The sequence below is a fragment of the Symsagittifera roscoffensis genome, chromosome 2 (assembly GCF_963678635.1).
Source record: "Symsagittifera roscoffensis chromosome 2, txSymRosc1.1, whole genome shotgun sequence".
Classification (NCBI taxonomy): domain Eukaryota; kingdom Metazoa; phylum Xenacoelomorpha; order Acoela; family Convolutidae; genus Symsagittifera; species Symsagittifera roscoffensis.
The window spans coordinates 37,581,542-37,600,533 of NC_087063.1; the positions used below are offsets into that span (position 1 = coordinate 37,581,542).

Sequence of the window (18,992 nt, forward strand, 5' to 3'; positions counted from 1 at the left end):
TTTTTTCTTTGATGCTTCTATGTTTTGCATTGGTTTTAAATAATTTTTTTAATGGAAAAGTTGTTTGCTACGCTGGAGTATGTAGGAAAATCAAGAGATTCCTGAATAAACATAGTTCTCTAAGTTCTCATAGAGGTTGTGGGCTGAAATTTTTCAGAAAAAAGTAGATTTCATGAAAAAAATTATGTCTCGATAGCATTTAGCCAATGGCGATCCTTGGTGAGTCAAGTTGTCGTTTATTGCAGACAATAAAACCAACGTTTTTGGAAAAACTTTTTGTTAGTCAAAAATTATTATAAAACCTGGATTTCTAGAAAAATATCTTTGGAATTTTTTTTTATTATGATTAATCTGATTACAAATTCGCGGCCGGCCACTGAAAATGATCTCATTCAATTTTTTTAAGACGTTTTTGCGACAATCACTACATAAGCACCCATAGCGCCAATACATAGTATACCAACATCAAAATGTTTCTCAAATTGGGTCCAAAAAAGGACTGAAGACTAAGTCCATTTGCCTGGAGAACATGTAAATGCTTCTCAGGATATTGAGAAGTCTGGTGGTTTGAAAAGAAAAATTGTCTCTACAGGTTCCAACTTCGCAAGTTGGTAGGACGGCAGCTCAATTTTTTTGACTTCATCTTTCGTAGTCATTGATAATTTCGTGTTCGATAATTCGTCCAAGTGAAGTTGTATTTGTTTTCAATGATCTTGCTTATGGTGAAACCATCCTTAATTTGCATGTTTTTTGACAACGGCAAAATGATCACTATGCGCAATCTGCTCTTGAATTAAAAGTCCGCCTAGTTTTGTCACCCGTCGCTGAATTTTTTCAACTCTTTTCAGATCTGCTTTGTTCGGATACCAGACAACGCAGGCATACATAAAGATGGGAACGAGCCTTAATTGTGAAGACTGAGCTTTCAGTCAAGGGCAGGATTTTGTTTGGCTTACCACAATCTGCATTTGTATGAGCACTCCACGTCAATTTTTTGACAACCATTATTCCCAGGTCTTTTTCGCAACGTGGTTGTTCATTTCATCCCATTCAATTCGTAGTTTTGTTTCGCTTTTTCGATACAGCGAAACGAAATGACATCGAAGTTGAAAACTATTTGATTTTTGAAGCACCATTTCTCTACGATCTTTCTGAAGAACCGACACGTCCTTTATTGAGCGTAATTGTAATAGCCTAGCATCGTCAGCACACATAAAAGGCTTTGATTTCAAACTGACGATCAATTTCGAAAATGTAAAAAGAAACAGCAGTGGGCCAAGAAGGAAGCCTTGCGGCATCCGCTTGAAACAATGTACTCTGATGCTACATCATCTTTTTGTACAAACTGATTTTGTCGTAATTTTTTCGTCATTATCGAATGATCAATTTTTTTGAACTCTTTTGAGAAGTCTAATTAAATTGCTTCCAGACGATCGGAAAATTGAATTCCCTTAAAAATATTGTCCATGAAACAAAGAAGTTGAAGAAATTTCGAACGTACTTTCTGGAAACCGTTCTGATAAGGAGGGATAAAACTTGTTATGTTCAGATATTGCGTATCAAACAACCTTTTTTTTCAAAAGTCTTGTATGCATTTTTCAATAGAGTTATCGGTCGATAATTACTTACTTCTCTTTGAGCCCGTCTTACGAAGCCACCCGACCAACCTTGAATTTTCCGGATTTTCAACTAGCGCTATTTGTGGAAGAGTTTTCCCAGAGCAAGTTAAATAATTGTGCTGTTTCTGATTAACACAGGAGGCAGGTCAGCGTGTCCTCTGGACTTCGTGACAGGGAGAGACTTCAGTGTGGAAAGTTTCTTAGGTTGTGATATGTCGCAGTTTCTTATGATTACCTCACTCTTTATTTCAGCGACAACTACAATTTGCGCAACCAAAGGAGAAAAGATGGAATGAAAATAAGCGTTAAACAAATTGCCTTGATCTCCTAACATATCAGCAGTGATGGTACGATATCGCACAATAAGTGGGATTTGTGACCCTGATCTTAAAGGTTTGAAATATTTGAAAAGCGGCTTTGTGCTTAGGTTTTTTGCTAAATTAGTTTCGTAAACTTGTTGATAAATTTCAATCATTGATGTAATCTGTTTTTCTAAGCGTGATGTTTTTAATTTCAGGCACAAATTTAGATATCTTTGCTGCTGTTGCTTCACTGTTTTGACTTCTTGATTAGGTAAGACTCTTGAGACCCATGGACTTAGACTGCTTCGATGAACTGTTTCGAGCGGAACACACTCTTTCAAGTTAAAATTCATCCAGATGTTCAATTGCTCGAGCATGGCGTTGACATTTGACCAGAATTTTGGCGAAAATGGAATATTTCGATGTTCAAAGAGTTCTTCCTTATCAGCCATTGCGTAGCTAATTTTTCTCCTCGAAGAACTTAGTGCAGCTTTAGTCGAACCGTTCAAGCAATTCTTCCTTCGGTAATGATCAGAGTAAGGATGAAGTTGGCAAATAAAATATTCTACGTCCAAAGATACAATTGCTTCTGGCTGGGTTCTCAGTACAATATCTAAAGTAGATGAGTGGGTTGCTGGGATCCCAATAACTTGTTCGAGATTTAGCTTATCGAACTCGTCAAGAATTTTAGACTCATAGTCATCAATTGAATACAAAATTGACCAACTCACTGATTCGGAGCAGCCTTAGCCTTAACTACAGATAACATGCTTCTCCAAGCTCCATCGATATTCGCTGGTGTTAGTTGGATTACAAAAGTTAACGATAAGACAACTCAGGTCAACTAGAATTAAACGCCATACAAGGAAATCGTTACTCAATTTAATTGGAACAATCGAATGAGGTATTTTTTGTCAACTCCAAGAAAAAAATCGCCCTATTTTGAGAGTCCATCAGTTTGGAGGTAGCAGCCAAATACCAACATCAAAATGTTTCTCGAATTGGGTCCAAAAAAGGACTGAAGACTAAGTCCATTTGCCTGGAGAACATGTAAATGCTTCTCAGGATATTGAGAAGTCTGGGGGTTTGAAAAGAAAAATTGTCTCTACAGGTTCCAACTTCGCAAGTTGGTAGGCCGGCAGCCCAATTTTTTGACTTTATCTTTCGTAGTCATTGATAATTTCGTGTTCGATAATTCGTCCAAGTGAAGTTGTATTTGTTTTCAATGATCTTGCTTATGGTGAAACCATCCTTAATTTGCATATTTTTTGACAACGGCAAAATGATCACTTTGCGCAATCTGCTCTTGAATTAAAAGTCCGCCTAGTTTTGTCACCCGTCGCTGAATTTTTTCAACTCTTTTCAGATCTGCTTTGTTTGGATAGCAGACAACGCAGGCATACATAAAGATGGGAACGAGCCTTAATTGTGAAGACTGAGCTTTCAGTCAAGGGCAGGATTTTGTTTGGCTTACCACAATCTGCATTTGTATGAGCACTCCACATCAATTTTTTGACAACCATTATTCCCAGGTCTTTTTCGCAACGTGGTTGTTCAGGTTCATCTCATTCAATTCGTAGTTTTGTTTCGCTTTTTCGATAGAGCGAAACGAAATGACATCGAAGTTGAAAACTATTTGATTTTTGAAGCACCATTTCTCTACGATCATTCTGAAGAACCGACACGTCCTTTATTGAGCGTATTTGTAATAACCTAGCATCGTCAGCACACATAAAAGGCTTTGATTTCAAACTGACGATCAATTTCGAAAATTTAAAAAGAAACAGCAGTGGACCAAGAAGGAAGCCTTGCGGCATCCGCTTGTAACAATGTACTCTGATGCTACATCATCTTTTTGTACAAACTGTCTTTGTCGTATTTTTTTCGTCATTATCGAATGATCAATTTTTTTGAACTCTTTTTTCTCAAATTGGGTCCAAAAAAGGACTGGGTCCAAAAAAGTGTAATTAAATTGCTTCCAGACGATCGGAAAATTGAATTCCCTTATAAATATTGTCCATGAAACGGAGAAGTTGAAGAAAATTCGAACGTATTTTCTGGAAACCGTACTGATAAGGAGGGATAAAACTTGTAATGTTCAGTTATTGCGTATCAAACAACCTTTTTTTTCAAAAGTCTTGTATGCAATTTTCAATAGAGTTATCGGTCGATAATTACTTACTTCTCTTTGAGCCCGTCTTACGAAGCCACCCGACCAACCTTGAATTTTCCGGAACTTCAACTAGCGCTATTTGTGGAAGAATTTTCCCAGAGCAAATTAAATAATTGTGCTGTTTCTGATTAACACAGGAGGCAGGTCAGCGTGTCCTCTGGACTTCGTGATAGGGAGAGACTTCAGTATGGAAAGTTTCTTAGGTTGTGATATGTCGCAGTTTCTTATGATTACCTCACTCTTTATTTGCAAACTACAATTTGCGCAACCAAAGGAGAAAAGATGGATTGAAAATAAGCGTTAAACAAATTGCCTTGATCTCCTAACATATCAGCAGTGATGGTACGATATCGCACAATAAGTGGGATTTGTGACCCTGATCTTAAAGGTTTAAAATATTTGAAAAGCGGCTTTGTGCTTAGGTTATTTGCTAAATTAGTTTCGTAAACTTGTTGATAACTTTCAATCATTGATGTAATCTGTTTTTCTAAGCGTGATGTTTTTAATTTCAGGCACAAATTTGGATATCTTTGCTGCTGTTGCTTCACTGTTTTGACTTCTTGATTAGGTAAGACTCTTGAGACCCATGGACTTAGACTGCTTCGATGAACTGTTTCGAGCGGAACACACTCTTTCAAGTTAAAATTCATCCAGATGTTCAATTGCTCGAGCATGGCGTTGACATTTGACCAGAATTTTGGCGAAAATGGAATATTTCGATGTTCAAAGAGAGTTCTTCCTTATCAGCCATTGCGTAGCTAATTTTTCTCCTCGAAGAACTTTGTGCAGCTTTAGTCGAACCGTTCAAGCAATTCTTTATTCGGTAATGATCAGAGTAAGGATGAAGTTGGCAAATAAAATATTCTACGTCCAAAGATACGATTGCTTCTGGCTGGGTTCTCAGTACAATATCTTAAGTAGATGAGTGGGTTGCTGGGAACCCAATAACTTGTTAGAGATTTAGCTTATCGAACTCGTCAAGAATTTTAGACTCATAGTCATCAATTGAATACAAAATTGACCAACTCACTGATTCGGAGCAGCCTTAGCCTTAACTACAGATAACATGCTTCTCCAAGCTCCATCGATATTCGCTGGTGTTAGTTGGATTACAAAAGTTAACGAAAAGACAACTCAGGTCAACTAGAATTAAACGGCATACAAGGAAATCGTTACTCAATTGAATTGGAACAATCGAATGAGGTGTTTTTTGTCAACTCCAAGAAAAAAATCGCCGTATTGAGAGTCCATCAGTTTGGAGGTAGCAGCGTTTTATGGAAAGTTGGCTGAGATGAGGTTCGGCGTCAAGATAGGATGGGTGTAAACCAGGTTTCTGTTAATGCAATTATGTGAGGCTTTGTTGCTGCGATAGCTTTTGAAAAACATAACCGTCGTTCCAAGTTTATTAAGCTTCGTACATTGAAACGAATAAGTTCTTTGACCTTAAGTAATTTTTCGAAGGTTTCTGACCTTTTTATTGCTTCGATATTAGTTTTATGAGACTTGTCTATAGCAACGCTCTTTGCGTTCAGGAAAAGTTTCAGTGATCGAATTTTTAGACGTGATGCGTTTACGCCACTTTATTCTTTTCTTAACGTTTTTTCAGGCATGCGTTCTCAATTTTTCTTTCTTATTTCTCAAACTTGTTTTTCAGAAGACAGGAGCAGTGGAGCTTTTGATAAATTTTTTGGACGTCTCAAGCGTTTTGAAGCTTGACAAGCATTGCTCGAGGTCTTGTTTCTCCTGCTGCAGCTTCCTTAACCGTTTAAAATCAGTTATTGTTGGTTATCCGACAGATGAGAAAAGGCTGCAGATAAATTAAAATGACTAGACTGCATTGATTGTACAAAGTTGTTTGCTACAATTTCCGGTACTCCGTGAAGACTTATTTCAAGCAGATGATCTATTTTTTTAAGAAAAGAAACTCCAATATTACTCTTACCAGAGGCAACTACTTTTACCAGAGGCTTATTGAGAAGTAAACTCTTTCTTGATCGGAGCGACTGCATTATTGAGTTTCGTCATTTTTTCTATTTTTTGTCGATGCTGCTGATCAGCGAAGTCTTCAAATTGTTAATGCTTAGGTTGACTGATGAGAACTGATCTTGTGGATGCTTCTCTCGCGTTTCAGAGGCTCTCAGTTGATCTAGTGTTTATCGAAATGCGCATTGAAAGTGTTTCCGATAGCCCGCTCATATATCTATCTTCGCACGTCGAGAATTTTTTTTGGTTGGGTAATAATCTTTCGAGGTGTTTGTCGTCCCACTTGAAGAACTCGTGTTCGCGTAAGTAAGGGAGGTGAAATTTATACAATTAAAAACTACTGAGAGCTAACCCTAGGTCTCCAGAAAACTTGACAAGCTTAAAAGGGACGAAAGGATCTAAGGGACGTAAATTTGATCGGCTGTGATGTATGTAAGTTTTGAAAATTCAATTTTCTACCATTGAAATTTTTGCAGTGTCAAACATCCGGAATAATTAGTCGCTTTGGGCTATGTACGTATAACCGGATCTCAGAAATCCCTTCATAGACAAGGGTTTTCCAGTTCTAATCGAATCCGGTTTGTCGAAACATTTAATGAGTGTCTGGCTATCTAAGCTTCCAGAGCGCTAGTATATTGTCATTATCGAACTTTTCTGATCAGAATGTTATATTTTTCTAAGGTTGCAGACACTATTAACAGTCTTTCATGAAGTTTTTAGCGATACTGAAGTTTGGAAAAAACACGATTTCTAGAGAAAAGTCTCTCTGAATATTTGTGGCTTATAAGCTCTTGTAGAGTTTATATAAAGGTAATTTTTAACTCTTTGTTATCTAAATTACATAGTTTGTCCTGATTGTAGACAAAAATAGCCAACTTTTAGTTGATTTTTTTTACTGGGCTTAAAAAAACAAAGATTACTAGAATTATTTCTTCGATTATTATGGTTATATCTGCTCCTAAAGATAACCGTAAGGTTTTCGTATCTCTTATAGACAATTGTGTCCAATTTCATGTATTTGTCCCTGATTAAAGACATTGTTTATAACATTTTAGGCTATATAATAAGTAGCTTAGATAGCCAAAACGAAAACAGTAGAGATTAACATACTTTAGCATAGCAAAAAGAACAATATGGATGTCTTAACCTAACCCCAAATTATCGAGGTTCACAATGTTCCTGGTGATTTTGGTGTTTGGACTTAGCAATTGGGAGCACCGACTCAAGTTTTAAGCTGAATGAGCACTATGTTTTCAAACATTTGAATTAACTTTTCTCATTTTTTATAAACCTTAGTTTCGGACCCAGTTTTGTATTTTTTGAGCCAGTTCGTGGCTACCGTTGAAGTCACAGGAACATGGTGTATTTTTTGCTCTTTTTTTTGGTTTTTTGGTAAATTTGCCGAAAATTAGGGTAGGGATATCAACGAGTTTTTGTTCCGCTAAAAGGAGTCTTTTCAGCTACAGGAGTCTTTTCCGTGAGTCTTTTCGTTGCATAACTCCCTTGACTATGCAACGGAAAATACTCGGAGAGCGTTTTGGGCCTTTCTGTTGCAACAGATTTTTTTGAGCTGGTTAATGCTTTAATTATCCGGCCTTGTTGAAAAATTTGGTTTTGTAAGCTGTTCTTTTACCAAAAATATTTGTCTAAGTGTCATTTTTAATTTCAATTTTTATGTCTATTCGGCCTAATAGGTTTCGCCTTTATTATATCGACTTAGTGGCCTATTATTGCGTTGTTTGATGACCGAAAAAGGTTTTTTGAGGGTTTGTGTTCTGAGGGAAAAAAGATTTCAATTTTTTAGTGTGTAATGTTTTTGAATTTTCTTCGACATGAAGTGTTACTGCTCAGATATTTTGGGCTTTGTTACCGCTAGTTATTAGCCTTGCAATAAACAAGAGTATTGCAATCCGGTACTAGACTTTTTCGCCGTAAATCACGTTGTTCACAAGACTCTGTGTTATAATTACAGTTCAAACAAGCATTTGGTGTGGAGGTAGCAAAACTGCCTGCGACGACAAAGGCTTGTGTTTCGAATCCGGCTCGCCTGAGGCCTGTTTTTTTTCAAACTAGAGTTTTTGTGCTTGTCCGTCTATTTAATTTTGTCGTCTTAGTTTCCGTAGTCCGACTTTCTTTTGAAGATGCAGCTTTCTTCTAAACAACGAAGCTCGACTTTCTTTTGGAGGTTCAGCTTTCTTCTAAAAACGTGTTTGTGGTGTAATAAGCTTCCATGGCTGAGTGGTTTATGGGTGAGACTAATAGTCTTTAGTTTGCAATCCGAGATTCAGCCGAATTTTTACTAATTTGAGGCTTTTTCTGATTGCACTCAGCTGCTTTTTGCTGTGTTCTCGCTAGTGTTTGCGAAGCGCAGCCTTGCCTCTGTTTGTTATATTTTGTAGGAGTGTGTAAAAGATTGTAAGTTGTTTATCAAGACTAGATTAGTATTTGTGAATCTTGGTCAATCGGTTATTTTTAAATGTTTTCAATTTAACTGGTTCATCATTTTGGATTATCGATAGCTTTAAGTTCGAGAGATTTTCCATTTCGTAAGAGTGTTTATTGCAGGTGTTTACTAAATTTTTGAATCAAAATATTTAATTCTCTCCAATCATGATCATGATTCGTTGTTTACTATTGTACACCTATCTGTTTATTCAGTTTGACTGATCAGACACTTTTTTAGTATACCTGTAGTAAAGGTGGTTTCAAAAAATCTCGCTTTAGCCAAAGTTTTCTACAGATCTATTGAGACCAGGAACCACGACAAGTATTAGACCAAAGTTGCACGATCGCATCCGGTCAAATATAGAAAGCGTGGCAAACGGACCAAGGTGCTTTATCTGAAACTACTCTATGAATGTCCCATCTGATTGGGGCTGATCAGAAGAACTATTTGCTATTTATTGCTTTAGTTTAACCACCCAACAAAATGACTAAAAATTGCGTTCTGAAAAAAATTGATTTGAGATTGTTTCCGTTGATGGATCCTCTGTCAGTTTTTGCATTGATTACTGTGTCCGGAAAATTTCGGCCACGTACACAGTAACTGTTTGCTTTTTAAAAAAATCAAATTTATACTAATAAAATTGTACCAAAAATTGACTTAACTTTTCAACGCAATTTATGTGCACTTGATATGAAAATGATGGTAATTGAAATAAAATGTTTAAGGCTAACCGGGTCAGCCTAATGCTTATTTGTTTTAGCTTTTTTCCTGGTTATTTCTTGCTTATTAAGAAACAACGAAGTGTTCAAGTTATCAGCTGTCATCGGCTTGTTGTGTGGCCGTCTGCTCTGCATTGAGCATAGTGTTTGTTATTAAATAGTATCCACTATATTCAGAGCCATGAACCTAGTGAATACTCTTATATAGGTCTTGATGATTTTTTTAATTTTTTTTAAATGAAAGGAAGGCAAACTCTTCAATCGAACAGCAAAAGCCTAAAGGTCACGAAAAACGTGATCGACTTTTAGCAATAAAATTTACTTATTGACCCAGTTTCTCAAATTGGGTTAATTTGAGCACAAATGTGTCAATCATAAATTGCTCTTGAAATTTAAAGAGCTTTAAGGCCATCTTTTTTTTTTAAATTTTCAAACTCGAAAGTTTTATCAAAAACTGATTCAGTATTTTTTCAAACTCGAAAGTTTTATCAAAAACTGATTCAGTATTTTGTCTAGTTTCTTTGCGTGCATGACTCTTTTCTAACTGTCTGTTGGCTATGTTTAAATGAATGGGAGAAAGAAGATAGCCCGCCCGACTTCTTCCGAAGGAGCTTCCCATACTCCATTAACCTTGATTTGATCTGTTTCCTCTCAATGCATCTATTGGTTGAATTTATCTGTATTTTTTTCATTTCCCTCTGTAGCGGCGGAACTTAACTATTAACGCTTCGCTTCCACTGCTACTATTATGCTTTTTTTCTTACTCAGTTCAGTTTATGCCTGTCCTTTAATTTACCGATGTAGTCGTGCCATCATTAATTTGTAGATGACTAACATAAATCTGTTATCATAAGGTAGGTTACATTTTTTTGTGTCAATAAACGAAGAGTCTATCACTATCAAGGTCGTGTCAATTTTTTAAAGGAAAAAGTCTTGTTCATGCTTAGATTTTTTTTGCGGTTTGAATTTTTTCTAGTTCAATTTCAATCCACTTCCTTAAGTGAAAGCTAATTAAGCTCTTTAATAACAAAAACGCAAACTACTTTATTTTCAAAAATGGTCTTTATTTTCCCGGCGGAATAAAAATATACTTTTAGCACAGTTTTCTCTGATTAGACAAGTGATTACGCTTGCGAGAAAATCACTGAACCAGTTCATACTAGATAAACTTATGTCAACTCTTCCATTTCGTCAACCAACAGACATGTTTTAAGCATGTCTGCGTTTTAATTTCCAGTTGTTTTTGATTTTTTTTTCAATATTGCTTAATATTGCCAACTCCGATTTGATCTAATTTACTTTTTGATCTCTTTTTCTAGCTCTTTTGTGTTTGAAAGGTTTTGAATTCCAGTATATCGGCTCATTTGATTCATTTTGTGTTATTTGATGAATGAAAGTTTTCGATGCATGTGCGTGTTGAGAGAGTGAAGGAACGTTTTAAAATTTCAATCTCTTGTGGTATTTTGTTTCATTATCTATTCAAATTTTTTAGCGTTCCCGGTCATTTTATCCTGGAGGTAACAAATATGCCTGGAACGGCAATAGTCCTGGGTTTGAATCTGACCAGGACCTTTTTTTTCAAGCGGAAATTATTCTGTTTCAAATAATAGTGTAGGTCAATTCTTTGTCTGTTTTCGGCTTAGTTGTCACATCTTGGCGTCGTTTTTTGCTGCTCGAATTTTTCTTTTATGTTGCTTTGAGTGTTTGATTTACTCCTACATTTAGTATTTCCTTCGTTTTTTTTTCGCTTAAAAATTTTTTTCGGCCCAATTTATTTTGGCCTAGTTCTTAGCGTAGTGGCCGAATTTTTGGTTGTTTCAAGCAAAATCTTAGAGCACTCCACTCCGCAGTTTTCTGTTTCTGGAAATGTTTTCATTTTTTAGCAAAATTTTTTTTTCTATGAAATTTTACTGATTTTCAAAAAGGTTAACAACGCAAAAACGCTTTTTCTACTGTGTGCCTGCATACTCCCTTAGTCTCTTTTTACTTTACCCCTCTATCTAAAGCCTTCGAAAAAGTCTGTGGGTAGAATATTTGACCAGTGTTTTTTATTTCGTTTTTCAAAAACTACCCCTCCATTCTGAGTTTTTGGTTGCAATGAATAGAACGGTTTTGAAAAGCTCCCCTGCATTCGCCCAAATTTTTTAAACATTTAATCGTTTTGTGAATATTCTGGAAAACGAAGCTCTCAAATCTGATGTCGTGGGTTCAATGGAGATGAAGGGTAGTGAAAAGCTACCCTGTTTTAGCGGATACTGACAATGGTCTTCGCACAAAAAGTTATCGCCCTCGGAAAAGTCAAGTTTTCGATTTTTTTAACCGTTTTTTTAATTTTTTTCTGACTTTTCTCATTGCTCAAAAACTACATCGTCATATCTGAGATTATAGGTTCAATTCAAAGAATGGGTTGTGGGAAGCTTTTTTTTGCTTATGTGACTACGCTCAATTTTTTGACACCAAAGTTATGTCCCTCGGAAAAGTCAAAATTTTGAACTTCTGACTGTTTTTTTCTTTTCTCGAGAACAATCCTCGGAAATCTGAGATTTTGAGTTCAATTGAAATTATTGGTGGCGTGTCTCTTCTGCATAAGCGGCTATGTCCTAATATCTCACACAAAAAGCAATGATTCTCGAAATGTCCAATTTTCGAATTGTTGACCTTTGTTTGATTTTGAGTAGAACTATCCTGCCAAATCTAATATCATAGTTTTAATTAAAACTACAGCTTGTAGAAGACCTACATTTATAATGAGCCCATTTTTTAAAGAAAAAATCATGGCCTTCAAATAGTTGAAAAATGAGCGTTTTTGAATTTTTTTTTGAATTTACGCGAGAACTACCGTGTCAATTCTCAAGTTAGGTGCTCAATCGAGAAACTCGGTCTTTGGAATTTTCTCTGCTTAAGTGGCCACAACCTACTTTTGCAAAAAAAGTTATCAATTTTGGAAAGTCTTTTAACCGTTTTTTAGAACTTGACCGTTTTTTTAAAGAATTTTTTTGAGTTTTCCTAATATTTGCACAATCAAATCTGAGATGAAAAGTTCAATTTAAAGAACCGGTTGCAATCATTGTTCATGTAGAAGCGGCCACGTCTTGTTCATGTAGAAACGTCTTAGGTTTGAATCTGGTTACGACCTGCTTTTTGTTTGTCTGCTAATGTTTTGTCGGTTTAGTTGCCATACCGTGGATGTTTCTTGTACTGTAAGTGATTTAAAGTAATGAACGTAGTGAAGGCTTTTATGTAGGTCGTGCTGATTTTTTAGTTTTTTTTCACGAAAGTCTCTAATAACTACAGATGTGCATTCATACATATTGCTGAATTTATGAATGCAGATAGGTATATATGCACTTTTTGAGTTCAATTGAAATTCATATGCTAAAAGTGACGTAAATAGCATTCTCCAAATACGAAGGTGGAATTGGAGCAAAAAACTGTGAACGATTTCTAGTTTCAAAAATGGAGTTTAAGTTTTAGATTTACAGCGGAATAAAAACTTTACCTGTTCGTCCAGTTTTCTCAAGCTGGGTTATTGTTATCAACAAAGCGGCAATCATAAGTCATTTTAGAAATTCAAAGAGTTTAAAGGGCGACTATTTTGTCTCTCACGAAGTGAGTGTTTTTTTAATGTTTACTTGCGTTCATTGCTCTTTTCCGATCTTGGTTTTTTTCCTGTAAGTTTAAATTTACTAATTCAGTTTTTTAAATTTCTTTATTTGATTTTTTTGCTGAAATTTTTTTTTGCCTCATATGTTTCCATAATTATGGCCGTTGAAATTTTTCAAAATGTTTTCATTTTTTCCGACATCTGGCTTTACTTTGATTTTTTGACTGCTAGCTTGAAATGCTATGTTAGTGTGATATCGCAACTGGGGCGAAGCTCATTTTCGCCTCTGAGTAATTATTATCATTTTTATTATTATTATTATGATTATTTTTATTATTATTATTATTATTATTATGATTTTTATTATTATTATTATGATTTTTATTATTATGATTATTATTGAGGTTGTTGTTATTAGTATTATGATTATTATTATTATTATTTTTATTATTATTATTTTTATGATTATTATTATGATTATGATTATTATTATTATTATTATTATTATTATTATGATTATTATTATTATTATTATTATTATTATTATTATTATTATTATTATTATTATTATATTATTATGATTATGATTATTATTGTTTGTTTCGATCATTAAATCAAGGGAGTCGAATTGAACATATTGAAGATCTTTCAGCCTTGATTGAAGTTCTCAAAACGTTAGTCTAAACTAATTTAGAGCGAAGATTTATTATATTATAGTATTAGATTAGCAACAAGCTCATGCCTAATTGCTGTTACTTGTAGATCTATTTTCCTATTCGCTTTCTTATGCATCTGTGCTTGTTTAGGACTCGCATCCTGACTACAATCAGCTCACAGAAGCAATCCGATTGTCCGACAAACTAGTGGTGAGCATTCAACAAATTATATAGCTATATTCCAACATGATTTTTTTCATCTTGAACGGTTCTCAAATTATCATAAATTTTAAACGAAAATTTTAGTACAATTGGTGGCGTGTCACGGAGCCGAATACCCGGATAGCCGAAAAATAAATTTGTTCCCGGACAGCCGAAAAATAAATTCGTTCCCGGATAGCCGAAAAATAAGTTCGTTCCCGGATAGCTGAAATTTTGGGTCTACTTAGCAATTACCTCCCTTCTGCCCCCTTACCCATTTCTTAATTGGGGAGGGGGAGAGATTCGTTACTAGGTACCATAGGGGCAGGGTGGCCACTTGGTATCTTTTTAGATACTGGTATCTAAAAGTCACTATTTGGTATCTTTTTTTACGTAAGTATCTATTTTCAGACGTGAATGGGAAAGTGCAGGGCAACCAGGACTCTCAACAATTTTTGGATTTGTTGCGTAATATTTTCGATCAATTTTCAACTTTTCCCCCAGTTTTTTTGTGTCCTAAAAAAAAAGGTCGTCGGACCTAAAAAAAAAAAAGGTCGTCGGACCTAAAAAAAAAAAAAAGGTCGGACCTAAAAAAAAAAAGGTCGTCGGCTGCCAAGGTCTGTAGACACCCTGAATGAGGTATCTTTTTTATTCCCAACCAAGTGGCCACCCTGCATAGGGGTGAAAGAGATTCTACAAACTTACTTAAAAACCTTGTTTTCATTGTTTTCATTACCCTTTCTCTACCCTTTGTTTCGGTACCCTTTCTCTACCCATCCCCCCCCCACACACACACACACTTAGTCCGATCATTCTTCCTTCCCATTCCCTTCCCCCTCCCAATTACTTCCTCTGACTACCCACATTTACCCCCACCATGCCCCCCCGTTTTTGGGATTTTTTGAAAAAATTTTGACCAAAAAATTCCGTTTTTCAGCGCGTGCTCCCCTTTAAAATTAGCATATACTGAAAAATTTTAGGGTTTCTCGGCCGAAAATGGATATCATAAAACATACCAAAGAGGGACCCTTTGGTTGTTGAGGGGTTCAAATCCCTGTAGTAGTCGGACTTTTGCTATTAATTAATTCAATGAGAGCAAAAGTATTAACCAATCAAATCTCTTAAAAATGTTCGGAATTTTGTTAGCTGTAACAGGCTGCGCATTTTGTCCAATCAGAATGCGTCTCAAAATTTTCGACTATCCGGGAAAGCGGCTCCGTGGGTATGCACCTGTAAAATTGCGGCTTTTATTTGAGGACATCTTTTAATTTCTTGAAACAATGCTTCTCTAAATTGAGGGCCTCCTAATTGGAGGTGATGGCTTTTGAGAAAATACGGTATTAGATGTTTTTGATTTGCGGCCTAGGAAATTAGACGATAAGCAAATTAGACGGATACTACAAAAATAAATTAGACATAGACTTACAGATCTTGGATTTTAGACGAAAAAGCTATGAAAAGGAAAGGACCAACAAAATTTTTTTCTTAAGAGTCAAGTTTCACAAATACAAAAAGAACATAAAATGTCAATACCTATAAAAACAATTAGTTTAAATGAACATAAAATGTCAAATCTGAATATTACAGGAGAGTTTTGAATTGAATAAATTATGCATGATTGACTTGTAAAGTTTTTGGCCACCGAAATTGAACTGTTGTCTACAAACAATTTTATTTTTCTTACGCAATTTGTGTGCAAACAAAGTTAATTTCTCTCACTTTCGTCTATTTTCTCACAATTGCAGTTTTGCAAAACCGTCTAATTTCCTTTTAAGTACCTCCGTCTAATTTGCTTATCGTCTAATTTCTCAGCCCTCTTTTGATTTGTTCAGTTCTTTTGGATTAAACGCAAATCGAAATCCAGCTCGCCATCGTATCTGTTTTTAAGCGTGTAATGCTAATTTTTCGATACTTTATAGCCAACATAATTGATTGATTATCAAGCCTAGAACATGGCGATGCTTCGTGATTAAGAACTGTTGGTAGGAGTTTGAGTTTGGGCTCTGTTTAAGAATGAGCTGGAGGAAGTGCGTGGTCTGAAAGAGAGGGAGATGGAGATTCTCTCTGCTCGTATGGACAACTGGCCCCGCCCCATAAATGATCCAGCCACAGCCAACGCTCCTCTATCAGCGATCGGACCAGTTTTGAGCATGGCAGCCGTATGGACCACGAAGCCAAATTCATCTGTAAGAACTTCACATCTGCATCAATGCTATTTAGTTTATATGAGTGTACATTCCTTAGTGTGCCTTTTGCCATTTACATTGCAAGTTGGATCATGAATATCATCTTAGCCGTGTTATCTGCTGAATTAAAAAAAAATCACTCTCTGGTGATACATTTTTGTAACAATAGTGGCACGTGAGAACCAAACCAAGAACCTTTTATTAGATTCTTTGGTTTTCAAATACCGATTTTGTCTTTTTTGAGCTATATTTTCCCTATTATTGCAACCCATTAATATCAGATAAGAATAAGTCGATTGATCGCAAATATGGTCCTGTCATATTAATTTCAAAATTTGTTGATAGCGTTAAATATGTACGAAGTGTTTTTATTACTGCGAAAAGTCCTGTTGCTCACACTCATTTTAAAATTTAGACGGTTTGACTGGCGATTTTACAAAAGCTCAAATGTGAATCCATTTTACAAAGGAAAGAAAAGAAAGCTCACAATAAACTAAAATGGAAACGGCTCGAAAAACTCGCGCGACTCACTTTTAAGTTTAGTAAGCTGAAAGTTTTGCCGTTTTAGAGTCTGGCAGAAAGCTACCTCCTGATGTTCACTGACTATGTGGTGATAGTTCAACCTACACCGGATCCGAAATGCTATAAGTGCCAAGTAATAGAGTATTTTATTCGATGCGATATTAAACGGTATTAAAAAGCGATGTTGATTTTTAGTCTTCAGTCTCCCATCCCAAATTATCCCATATCAGTATATTCCAGTGGAAATAATACTGTAAACAGTATCGGATTTAGGAGGGTGGATTCCCCTCCTCTCTCTATCGGTGAATTGACCCCTTGACGACCAAAAAGGTCCCAATTTTGGTAATATTATGTGACATAATTTTTGGCTGACCGACCCTAAGTTTTTCTAAAGGCGTTTTTGGCGACAATACATTCTAATAGTGCGCGCGCTGAAAAAAATTTTTGGTCAAAACTTTCCAAAAAGTGCCTAAACTTTCCGTGGACTTTCAAATTTTTATGTCTTTTTCCCTTTTAGGTCCTACTGCAAATTATAACGCACCAGAAAACTAAAGGCGTTCTGTGATAGGATATAGTTGATGCGTTTATAGTCTAAGGCAGTGGTTTATAATGAGGAAGATTAATTTTTTTAAGCTCCTGAACAGTTCAGCAACGGTTTGCGTTAAAAAGCTCTGAATGTCATCAAATGTAAAACTGTTTCTAGCACCTAATTGAGATGCGCGAGTTGGTGGCACATGCGAAGGATCCAGCTAGTGATGCAAAATCTAACCATTCTTCAAAATACCCTCTTATTCTCATCGGTTTGTGAGTTCAATTTGACTTGAGAGTTAATGAACATAATGATTTTTCCTGTATTTAGGAATATGGTGTTTTTTTCAGAAAAAGTTTTAGAAATTGTTCACTCTTATATTTGTTTTTCGCAATTCGATTTCTTTTTTCACTTGTCAACAGTTATTTTGAATTCATTTGCTTAAAGGCAGGAAAATTGCGCTCTACAACAAAAAGTGCTAATGAGGAAAATAAATACCTATGCACCCAGTTTTTTCTATTTGGGCTTATTTTAACGAAAAAAGTGCCAATTAGTATAGATTGTTGAAGTTCAAAGTCTTAAGTGAGTAGTTTCTCCTAAGTTCGAAAGTTGAAAATGATCAAAAGAAAGTAAATCCTTTAAATTCGGTATCGTTGAGTTCCTAAGAACGTTTCGAACAGTATGTTGGGTATGTTTTAATATTTTAAGAGTCAATGAATGTAGTGAAACACTTACATAGCTCTTGTAATTTTTTGTTTTTAAGCAAAATTTTTTTAAAGCTGCTCTAATAAGTATATAAGAGCACTTTTTGAGTTCATTTCGAAGTAATTTGCAAAAAAAGAAGCTATACTACGATTTCCATATGTTTTTTTTTTGGAAATTTAGTTTAATTTTTACCCATGTGGAAAAAACAACCAAAAATTTAGGTTTTTACTCTGTAAATGCCTAATTTCAAGGACCGATTTGGCCAATATTGATTAAGAATTCAAGCAAAAAATTTTACATTGACCGACGTAAATGATCTGAAGTTCCCTCTGTAAGTCTCAATTTTTGATCTGAAGTACCTATCTGTTAATTCCTGGTCTGAAAATTCCATTTTTCACCATCTGTAATAAGTTTTTTCTTGAAGAAGTGGAGTAAAAGAAATTGATCATGTGATGTGAAACTTTTTGAACGAGCAAACTGACTTGTTCAGTCTGACAAGTTTTCTTAATTATGTCGTTTTTGTACACTTGCGAAGCAAAGTGTATTAGTACGAACTTTCTTTTTTTCAAACTAAAACGCAAATAATAGTGCTACTTTTGGTGGCAATTTTGAATCGGTAGGCTGCGAGATCAGCATAACATCAGTTGCGTTGCATTTGATTCGTAAAAAGTTAACCGAAAAAAGTGATTTGTTTCAAACAGCTGTACAATGATAAAAAGTTCGATTTCAGAAATCTTCTAACTCAATGTATCTCGCAGTTTTTTGAAATGCATAATTTATACATAATTTGGCTTTATGCATTCCAATTTATTACATGCAGAATTGTGTCTTTTTGTATTTGGTGCTGCTTTTGCTGCATCGAATTGGCAATTTATTAGCATTTGTAGCTGCGTTATTGGTGTCTTTTTTTGGCGATTTTAAGCGTCCGTGGCTGAGTGGTTAGTGCGTGAGACTCAAATTTGCTAGGTCGCAGATTCAAATCCGAGTTTTTGCTAATTCGAGGCTTATTTCTACTTTTGTTTTTGATAATTCTAAGTAAATATTGTCCAAAGTGGTCCTCGAAATTGGGCAAGGAATAAAAAAGTAAATTTGCTTTTAATTTTGTCCAAAATTTTGGCTTTTATTAGTAAAAATCACATTTCATGACTAACAAGCAAAAATATTTTCTCTGATACAAGTTTTTAGAGATTCAACCCTTCTAGAATTTTGTTGGGATGTGTAACAGGCTTCTTGTGATATAAGTTTCTCAGCTATTAATTAGGTAGTTTCAGCGTAAATCTTGATTATTTATAAATGCCAAAATTATCCATTTTGGGTAAAATTTAAGTTGAGAATTTTGGTGAAAAA

General features: G+C 35.3%; 1 protein-coding gene across 10 annotated transcripts in view; it reads left to right on the plus strand.

The window, feature by feature from the left end:
• LOC134840622 (rho guanine nucleotide exchange factor 7-like) overlaps positions 1-18,992 on the plus strand; it is a 90,879-nt gene that overhangs the window by 50,036 nt on the left and 21,851 nt on the right. For all 10 annotated transcript variants that reach the window (XR_010162431.1, XR_010162432.1, XM_063856559.1 and 7 more), the window contains 4 exons: positions 13,653-13,712; positions 15,716-15,889; positions 16,458-16,544; positions 17,115-17,211. Coding sequence is in view for 8 of the 10 variants with exons in the window: in XM_063856559.1 (XP_063712629.1) it covers positions 13,653-13,712; positions 15,716-15,889; positions 16,458-16,544; positions 17,115-17,211 (418 nt within the window). In the remaining 2 variants the exon portion in view is untranslated. The remainder of the gene's footprint in view (positions 1-13,652; positions 13,713-15,715; positions 15,890-16,457; positions 16,545-17,114; positions 17,212-18,992) is intronic.